We start from the raw sequence: 10,845 nt of genomic DNA on the forward strand, positions 1-10,845 counted from the left end.
ACAATTAAATAAGTGAACCATCGCTCGTACGACGCGTCTCTCGAGAGCTGATGAGAGGAGAGAGAGAGCTGAGAGAGAGAGGGGGATGTTGATGAACAGTCAAGAATATGGCGGAGGCGAATACATTGAGTGATCAGTCTCCGACAAAATCAACGGTTGCTGGTGTAGTAAAGAGAGAAGGTAGAATTTATTATTTATGGTTAATTATTTAACAATTAAGGATACTGTAGCTCAGTTTTATTCGCCAAGGCTTAATCTGGCTATTCATTTTTAAAGATACCAGCTAGGCCAAGGCTATCGCGCCTAGACTAGTAGGAGGGCTAGGCTAGTTAGGCCAAGGTGCCTAGCTAGCGGGGAGTATGATCGGTTGAGCCGCCGGTAATTTCTATGAAACGCCCAGTGCGTCTTTTAGGACATTTCGCGTAGTGATTAGAGTGGTTAGTAGTGTCCTAGTAGTACATAAGTTCATGCTTTAGGTTTGTTGTGTCATGAAAATAAATTACATGTTTATGTCATTTTTGGCTAAAAACTATCATTTTTGGTGATGTTTTAGACCTTATATTTTGGAATCTACATACAAGTCAGATTTGTAATTGTAATATTTAATAATATATACTAAAATCATGATATATAAACTTTTGAATATAGAACTTCTATTGAATAGAAACAAGCACCGGCGTTTCATAGAAAATAACGTTTTTATGGCGGCGGCTCAACTTGGCCTAATCTGGGCCTAGCCTAGTAGGCCTTGCTAGTATTTTTTGTTGTTTAAAAAGACCCACCACATTCACCGGGGAAATCCCGCTTTTTACCCTCGGGCCTGGCTAGCTACCTACTTGCTAAGTAGGCTAGAGTAATGGTGGTACCGTAGTATTGAGTATGATCCATGATGGGTCATGATGGTATGCCTAGCCTAGTAGGCCTAGTCTAGTGTAGTATTAGGCCTAGTGTAGTAGGCTCAGCCTAGGCCAGGTAGAAATTTAAAGCTCTAGGACAGGTTAGACTTTAATAATTAGTGTTCAGTCAGTGTAGAGTAGAGTAAGCGGCTACAATACATACAGCTGCCCATCTATATATATTTTTAATTATGATATTGGATAACTAACACCCAAACAACAATTATTGGCTCTTCCTCTACTAAACCTCTCCTAGATGCTACTCTTAATTTTTTATTATTTTAAGACAATACGCCATTTTCACAAAAAGAATGACATCTTTGATCGATGACATACAATGCTTAGTCTTAATATTAGTAAAAGAGATAAATATTTTGGCACATATGGCGTTTCATACGTATACTACTTGATTTTAGATACTCCGTTTGGGAAAACACGTACAAATCACATGGTTTGACACCAAGAATCCTTGGTGCATACGATTATCCAGTTGACTAGTTTCAGCCACATGCCATTGGCTACTCACTCGTATGCAGTTTTAATATTCATATTTCAGAATTTCAAAGACTCAACAACTAAGACGATGCGCATGCGCTATGTTACGTTTAGACAGTATGTGTTGGGTACATTGATGAACGTTTCTAAAGGCTAGAAATGATTGATCGGATTTTTCCCAAGAACATGAAAACTCGTCTAAATATGATAGGCTGCCTTCTCCGCAAATCAAACATTGAATGGATCATTTATTATGTGGAGATAATTTGATTTAATTCCCACCCAGCCCAGACCCTGTCCCTGTGTGGTAGGTGTGTAGCTCTGTTGTGTACCGCTGGTGGTATGTACCTTATTGGCTTTTTATTTGGCAGGTCATACGTACCAGTTGAGTAGGCCTACGAAGGAAGCCTAGGCCAGGACTAAACAATTAGGCCTAATAAACAAAACAACTTGGCAACACGATTTTATATTTTAACAGTTGTTCAGTCTCGATCGTACATTCAGCACTGTACGTACTCAATCTTTTTCATTTTGAAACAAAATGATCATTGGTTGATTCGAAATCCATACATACCGCCCGCCCCATATAGCCAAATACGGTAACGATAACTTAGGTCTTTCTTATCGGATGTTTGCAGTCTGCAAATCGATTTCTATATGTGTTTCACAAGTCAGTATTTTCAGACAAAAATCGAAATAAAAACAAATAAATAAAATAATTTGTTTTTACTTAAGAACATTTTAAATACAGTAATTTGTTTTCTCATAAGACCCTCTGTACAGGAATTTTTAAATTAACATGGTGTCCTGAAATTTCCTGAAAACGCTGTTGGTTACGCTTCTCGATTGAATATGTAGTGCTAACTACCAGCAGCAGCTATTAATAATGGTCGTACCACGGTATCTGAAACAGGGAAGCGAGGCTGTACTTCTTGATTTTGCACAAATCTGAGTCCAATTTTATTATTTATTATTATTTTGCCATATTTATAAATATAAATTGTTTTTATAAAACAGACATATATATGTATATATACCGTTAAAATGTTATTTTTATTAAATAATCCAATGTTAGGTAAGAAAGGTCGACTACGAACTACGTCCAAGGTTCGCTTTCCAGAAGATGTGCACGAACCAGATATTTTAGTATCCCGAGAGAATAATGGTGCAATCGATATAAATGTGGGTTTTTTACTAAGTCAACACAAGTATGAAGCTAGTTTTACTATAGAAGATTCTATTAAAGATGATATTGAAGTGCCTACAGATCAACAAATATTGCTCAGAGTTCGTAATATCTATACATCTCAAAATGGTATGCACTTGTTTTATTTATTTCCCTTTATGTGTTTTGTTTTTAATTAGTTTTCTGTCTACTTCATGTCTAGTTCAGATGGTCAGTATGAACCGGACATGGTTGCCAACATGATTGCTCACTACTTTGCGTATTTTATCCGTTTATTTTATATTGACACTGATAGATTCGTCTATTTGTTATTTAAATATTTTTATATAGTTTATTATATATCATTGTTGTTACTTTGGGAGTACGGAACCTGAACTCTTGTTATAGTGATTAGGTTCACTTTTAGGTTCCTACCTACTCCCTTAGTTTCTGTGTTTTTGTTTGTTTGTAACTGGTTTTTGGCAATAAATAATAATAATAATAATAATAATAATAATAATTTCATTAAATTGTATCCAACAAAAGAATCGCTTGGCAAAAATGATACGTCAAACATCTCTGGTTTCCTTAAATATAAAAAAAAAGTTGGGTCCTGATGCAAATGAATATCTCGACCTGAAATATGGCAAACTAAGTTTTAATGTCACTCCTGCCAGCCTCAAATAAATAATGTCTGCATCCAGTAAAAACATCTCAGCTAAGATGCCAGTAAAGCGTGGTTTCCAGTCGACGTAAGACTTGCTTCCGCTTACGATTGCGTCGTTTTCTTACGATTACGCTTGCGTTCCGATCAGTTGACCAAAAACTAACGTCGACACAAAATTGTCATAATCACGTTGGACCGCACAAATTTAGATTATTACATGTGCTGATTCCGTCGTTATGAAAGTTGAATTTATCGCAAAGTCTGTCCTTCTTGCCCTTACGTCGAGTTGAAATTTTTCCTTGCGATTACAACACATATGACGTGATAACAAGAAATGATTTCTGATTGGCTCATAAATTCCGCGCGAATAGAGGAGGCCATTTTCTAAAACATAAACAGTGCAGTGAGGCTATGACGTATTTTTTTACATAATCTTAATTAAAATGTTTATCAGTTCTTCTTTTGATAAGTTGCCGACAAATTTAATCTTTTTATTCTGAGAATTATTTTATGAGCGGCTTAAACAATCCCATGATTTTACCCACCCAGGAGAGCTTGTTTATCGGAGTTTTACTTTTGTGTCTGCCGCCTTTTGTTTTGATTTTCTTTGTACCACCCTGCATGGCTTATTGTTTATGATTAGACTGTTGTTATAATTGTCTGTTCTTCGAATTATTTTTTATTCCTGATGATGATGATCTTTATTTGATGAACGTTGAATATCATGACTTGCCTACGATGTTGTTTATATACAGTACAGTTTATCTATTAGGTTTTTTTTACCCGGTTTTCATTTCTTTTTTTTATAAATAGATAATTCAAATGATGTAGGCTAATAATTATTTATTTTCATCATCAAATTATCATATGCCTATAAATTATGTTTAGATTCAAGCAAACACTACGGTGAATTTAATAAATATATATTATTAATTTATTACCCAACATACCTTCATCATACAATTAAAACAAAATCATTACGTAATTTTTCCCCACCTACTTTTGAATGCAAACTATATGCCAGGTGAAACGTATTGTTATCCTGATGATCCTGATGATGACACTGTTCTCTAACATTTTATTATTATTAATTTAGTCTGTCTGTGTGTATTATTTTTACCCATTATATCGTATTTTTACTATGTTTATATAATTATAATAAGTAACAAGCAAGACAATTTTGTATAGTTCTCACATCCATTTTGTATTTCATCCACCTAAATTATTACATTCTATCACGAATTGAACAACATCGTGGTTCAGGTTTATTTACGTATCATTTATTGTCAACAATTCTTATATACGGTACTTTCTACTTTCTTTCACCTTTCTAAGCTTTGACCTTCTTGCCAACGTCACATAATCCTCGTCACTGATTAGCTGGTTCTTACGATCCTTGCGCTTACTCTTACAAAAGTTGACTTCAAGCGTAAGCGGAAGGGTATAAAATCGCATCGTAAGACATGTTCATCCAGAAATTCACCGGTTTCCTGTCGAATCGTCGAATATCGACGTAACAGACGGAAGCTTCAGTCATTGGTTTCCTGTCAAACACTTGTACTACGGCGATTTCTACTTGCGTTATGTCGTTTTGACATTTAGCTTTTTTCAACCGGTTTCCTGTCGATTTTCAATTTCCAATGTAAAAACGACGCAATCGTAAGAAATTCTAATTTATTAATTTTCTTACTTAACTAGTTTGTTTTGCAGTGTATTAATATGTTAAAACTAAAACATTGAGACTGAATGAAAATTATAATTTAAAAAAAAGTGTATCATAGGGCAGCCTTTATTTTTTGGATCATAAATAAAGTGTATCATAGGGCAGCCTTTATTTTTGGATCATAAACAAAGTGTATCATAGGGCAGCCTTTATTTTTGGATCATAAACAAAGTGTATCATAGGGCAGCCTTTATTTTTGGATCATAAATAAAGTGTATCATAGGGCAGCCTTTATTTTTAGATCATAAACAAAGTGTATCATAAGGTAGCCTTTATTTTTGGATCATAAATAAAGTGTATCATAGCAGGGCAGCCTTTATTTTTGGATCATAAATACACATGAAATGCAAAAGATGTATGTCTGATATTTTCTTTTGGAAGATTTATAAATTGTTTATTAAAACAAAATCAAGTTGATTCTCATACTTTCCTTTGCCATGTAGCACAACACAATATATCGTATAATAATTCTACAGTAAAAAGGCAATGTTTTCTGTCCACTGCCTCATGGTAATTTATACTGATAGTAATTCATAAATGAATTTGATTAATATACTAAATGCATAAATACATAACCAAGTACTGTACAGTGTCATAGTTGATAAAACATGTATTGAATATACATGTATACTTATACTATTTTGGATAGCATATTTAGATGTGTTGATATAGTTTGGTTCTTATTCTTTATAATTTTGTTTTCTTTTTGTTGCCATTATTGGTCGTTGCCATTATTTGTTTATGACCTAGTGGGGAAATTGGCTTTGCATGCTATATGTGGTTAGTACGTACCAAAATGTACGAATATATTCACATCATGTAGACTAATTATTCCAAAATTGTATTTTGCTCTAGGATGTGGACACGATATTGTAATGGAGATCCACGCTCATAAAGAGGGAGTATGGTCTGAACAGATTCAGTTATCAAGCAAATTGGACAACAACAACAAAGTGATCTTAGTTGTTCATGCAAGAGTCATGGGTATATATCTTTTTATATCAATATACTGTATCTTTTTATATCAATATATTTTTAATATGAACACTTTTTTAATCAACAAATAAAACAAAGCAGACTATTACTACTTCTATTATAATTTGATAAAAATGAACCATTATTTACATTTGTGAATAGATAAAGAGCAAGGCCATCCGTTATTAAAAGAGGGTATTCACTGTTTAGGATTGTTAAACCCAATAGCAGAAGCTGGGTCAGCATCTGAAGACAGTGACTGGAAGGGCTTTGAGTGAAATCAACACAACCAGATAATACAGGCCTAGCTATGTTGTAATATGACAATAATGGACGTCAGTAGCAGTCTTTACTAATTCATTATTGTCTGAATTACATTCCAAGACATTTTATTATGTTAAATTAATTAGTACAGACAGTTTTAGTAGGAATGTGAATAGTGGATGTACTATCAGGTTTGATTCAGATTTTATTTGTCCCAGAAAGTGGATGATATTCATTCACAGTGGATACAGTAGAGTTGTATCCATGTCACCAGTGATAGTCCAGTGACATGGTGACATGGATACAGTAGAATTGTATCCATGTCACCAGTGATAGTCCAGTGACATGGTGACATGGATACAGTGGAGTTGTATCCATGTCACCAGTGATAGTCCAGTGACATGGTGACATGGATACAGTGGAGTTGTATCCATGTCACCAGTGATAGTCCAGTGATATGGTGACAGTAGAGTTGTATCCATGTCACCAGTGATAGTCCAGTGACATGGATACAGTAGAGTTGTATCCATGTCACCAGTGATAGTCCAGTGACATGTCACCATGGATACAGTAGAGTTGTATCCATGTCACCAGTGATAGTCCAGTGACATGTCACCATGGATACAGTAGAGTTGTATCCATGTCACCAGTGATAGTCCAGTGACATGGTGACAGTAGAGTTGTATCCATGTCACCAGTGATAGTCCAGTGACATGGATACAGTAGAGTTGTATCCATGTCACCAGTGATAGTCCAGTGACATGTCACCATGGATACAGTAGAGTTGTATCCATGTCACCAGTGATAGTCCAATGACATGGTGACATGGATGCAGTAGAGTTGTAGCCATGTCACCAGTGATAGTCCAGTGACATGGTGACATGGATACAGTAGATTTGTATCCATGTCACCAGTGATAGTCCAGTGACAGAAATTCATTCTTTTTATAACAGAACTTGTTTTGTATAATCAGACAGTTTATATACCAATTATTATTATTATTAGTGATAATACTTTTAATAGGCTTTCTCAATACATACTGTATTAAGCAAAAAGCTAAACATCTACTGTCGAAAATGAGGGTGGTTGGTAGTAGACAATACAATATTTTAACTTCAATTAAGAAATACAGTAGTTGGTATATAAACTGTTTTTGGCGAGAAACAATCGCATTTAATTTAACTTATTTAATTTTAGATATTATTTGTAAATTTGTATTTTTTATACTGTGCCAAATTGTGTAGGATAAATAGAGTAGTAATTACTGTAATACATTGATAAGCATATTTAAAACTTTATTGAAACATAAGTTCATGTATTTTATTATAGTTACTGCAGCTTGTGGTTAGGGGTGTTTTATGCTGTCATTCTAGCAAGTGTTTCAAGGTGCAATTAACTCATTGCTAACTAGTCAAATTAGTATTATTACTGAGATAATGTACAGGGGCGGGCTATTCCATTTTGCATATATGTATAATTGAAATAATACTATTAAATAACTATCAATATATATATATAAACAAATCAGGCAAAGAACACTAATTCTAAACTGCCCGGTAATATACTGAAATTTAATTAATTAATTTGAAACGATAAAGATGAGGAAATCTGTGAGAATGAGAAAAAGTCGTATATATATATATATATAGTATAATAAAAAAAAATTTGATTAAAATTTGATAATGGTAGAATAAAATGAATTATATTGCAGAGGATGCCTTTGCACCATCATTCCTTTAAATCCGCCATTGATATAGTACAGTGTATTTAGGGCTACGTTGGTGATGAATACAAACATGAGATGTAATTTGAATTCAATTTTTCCTCCATGTATTTTATTCATTAATACAAATTTATTGTGAAATAAAACTATCACAATGAAAACGAAGACAAATCGTGTTTATATAATTAAAGCTATTTTGGTTTGTTTATTTTATTTTCACATGAACCAACTGCAAATACTTTTTACTAAATGTGAAACCCATGTTTTTTAAAATAATCAAATCTCATTTTATTATGCTTAGGTAGTGAGGCTGTATTTGAGGGCTGGAAAAAATCCTGCCAGAAAGACCCTTTGGAACTAGCAAGCACTAGCGCTGCAAAATACAGTACCTGTTGTTGTGAAAGAGTATTATCATCATTTACTACTTGGAAAAATGCCAAGCACATTTCATTTTTGTTTGCAAGTGCCAGCCTTCTGTCTTTCGTCAAGTATTTCACTCAGTTTTTATAAACGCTTGATTTCCAACTGCTCTTCTGTTGTCATTGAGGGATGTTATTTCAAAACATGTACATCATCACTGCATAGACTTTATTGCAATCATACCAATTATTTCATGTCCTGTTATTCACTACCCGATTTATTCAACAACAAAATAAACAAATGTGTTATACTGTTTTTTATTTTATTTTTTGTCTTATTACATAAAAAGTGGAATGAATTTAACAATACAGTACTTCCCCAGACTTCAGTTTTGAATTTCTGAAGGTAAATATGTTGTATAAAATTGATTATATTTGGTAAAGCAGTGCTGGATTTGGTATAGCAATTATCTTACTTGTTGTACTAGCCAGATTTCAGCGTAATGATTTTATAAAAACACGCTTGTAATGTACAATGGTATTGCTATAATATTGTTACTTTTCAGCTAAACCATAAAAATACTGTACATGATTTTAACATCCAAATGAAAACAATTATTTTCAGCAAATTGTGAAATTTAGAATTCTGCAACCCATTAATTTTTATGTTTTGAAATTATAATAGTAAAATATTTTTTAATATTGAAAATTCATTTTTTAGCAAAATATTATTAAATAGGCAACTAACTATACTGAACTCAAAATAACATGGTCTGCATTTTGTTGACAGATTAAAACTTTTTTCAAATTGTTCATTATCTACATTTGCTGTATCTTGACGATAACAGTAGTAAGTCATGAATTGGTCATCACAATTTCTCAATGATAGTTTTTGTTGCTTGAAGACTTGTAAAAAGTAGTTGAAGATGCATATTCTAGAAGACTGAATTAAAAACTCCCAGCAGATTTAGAGAATGCCACATTTGCCCTTATCCTTGTAATGATTTTCACCGCTTGGTGGGATTCCAGTCAAAAGCATATCCTTATCACGATGTTCCACACAGTATTCACGTAGACTGGTTGCAGCTTGTGATACAAGCAAGCGTTTGATTGCCGCCTCACGTTTTAGTTGTTCGACAACTTTCTTCATATTCTGGACACCAGTCATGGCTGTTTAAAATAGAAACAAATCAAATTATTTATAACAATCAATATGATAACAACAATTAAAAAAGGTCATGCTTCAAAATTTCAGAGGCTGCTTTATCTTCTGATCGGTTGTCACATTGTTGGTACAGTAAATAGGCCTACAGTATATCAATAGGCTAGCTAGGCGGATCGGGTCATCCGGGGCTGGCTAGGCTACTGTAGGCCTAGGCTAGCTAGAGAATGTACGTCACTACTCGTGCTGATACCGATATGATAGCCTACGCCTGCTAAACTGGCTAACCGCCGTTCTGTTGATAAAAAAAATCAACAAGAATTTATTATAAATGAAATAAATGTTCCCACCGTGATAAATTTATTCTTGTAAACCTTAGATTGACAGTAAAAAAGATGTATTTTCTGATGACTTCCGTTCTGGAATTACAGCATCAGACCAACTCTATCGGCGACGCCTATTTTGGTTGTTCTTTGAGGGTCTCTCGATAGAGGGCGCGCGGTGGGAAAATGTAACTCCTCTCTGTTTTGGATTCTTTTATTCGGAAAACTTGTTTCCGCAGAGGGATTTTCTTCTTTTTTTCATCTTTTTTTCTTTTTCAACGTTCCACCATTATTATTTGAAATATCTTAATTTGTTAATTTGATAGGAGGCGGAACCAAAAAACTGATGTTATCATTTTTTATATGTTCAATATAGGCATTGCCAAGGAAAGTGACGGCCCTCTTTACCTTCTGGACCAACAACAAATTGTTCCTTTCGTTTAATAGGGGGACCGACCACCAAGTAACATTACAAATTAAATGGGAAAATGAATGAATGACTAATTTGACAATACATGTTGGCATCAACCAATGAAAGCTGTCATAGACAATGCCTCATCATGTTCATATATTATGAAGATCCATGTTGTACTACCATCTAAATGAATGTAATTTTGATCTTTGTCAAGAGAAAAATCCTCCAAGGCGTATGACAGAGGATTTGAACCGGTAGTTTATCCACCCCCTTCTCCACTTTATCGAATTTGTTTTTTTAAATGGTTGATCTCGACCCCACCACTGATGATAGTTCGCTAAATAAGCTATATATGTTTTATCCTTAACTGGGCCATAAACAAATAGAATAAGAACGCAACATGTTTGAATCACCGGCCAATTGTTATTTTATTTCACAATTTCAAATAATAAAGTCTTATATATGAATTCATGACTTGTGTTTTGCCAATCTTCCCACCAATGAGGCAATTAAGTTCTTGTCATCAATGGGATCACATCTTTCACATAATGGAATTATTCAGTGAATGCCTCTCTGATGAGGACGGTTAGTAGAGGGACCACATCTTTCACATAATGGAATTATTCAGTGAATGCCTCTCTGATGAGGACGGTTAGTTAGCAGGATGAGTAACGCGCG

General features: G+C 34.0%; 1 protein-coding gene across 2 annotated transcripts; it reads left to right on the top strand.

The window, feature by feature from the left end:
- The first annotated feature begins 49 nt into the window (after window positions 1-49).
- Window positions 50-8,911, top strand: LOC140047469 (adipose-secreted signaling protein-like). Of its 2 annotated transcripts, XM_072092512.1 has the most exons (4): window positions 50-180; window positions 2,467-2,706; window positions 5,802-5,930; window positions 6,084-8,191. In XM_072092512.1, exons 1-4 carry the CDS (start codon window positions 108-110, stop codon window positions 6,197-6,199), a joined length of 558 nt encoding a protein of 185 aa, XP_071948613.1. In that variant the 5' UTR covers window positions 50-107; the 3' UTR covers window positions 6,200-8,191. The 2 variants fall into 2 exon arrangements, with proteins under 2 accessions (XP_071948613.1, XP_071948614.1); XM_072092513.1 differs by lacking the exons at window positions 5,802-5,930; window positions 6,084-8,191 and adding an exon at window positions 8,210-8,911.
- The last annotated feature ends 1,934 nt before the right edge of the window (window positions 8,912-10,845 follow it).

The sequence above is a fragment of the Antedon mediterranea genome, chromosome 4 (genome assembly GCF_964355755.1).
Source record: "Antedon mediterranea chromosome 4, ecAntMedi1.1, whole genome shotgun sequence".
NCBI lineage: Eukaryota > Metazoa > Echinodermata > Crinoidea > Comatulida > Antedonidae > Antedon > Antedon mediterranea.

Coding starts and splice junctions, on each gene's coding strand:
- LOC140047469 (XM_072092512.1), top strand. CDS start 108: ATGGCGGAGGCGAATACATTGAGTGATCAGTCTCCGACAAAATCAACG. Junction 2,707..5,801: donor TATCTATACATCTCAAAATG/GTATGCACTTGT, acceptor ATTTTGCTCTAG/GATGTGGACACGATATTGTA. Junction 5,931..6,083: donor TGTTCATGCAAGAGTCATGG/GTATATATCTTT, acceptor ATTTGTGAATAG/ATAAAGAGCAAGGCCATCCG.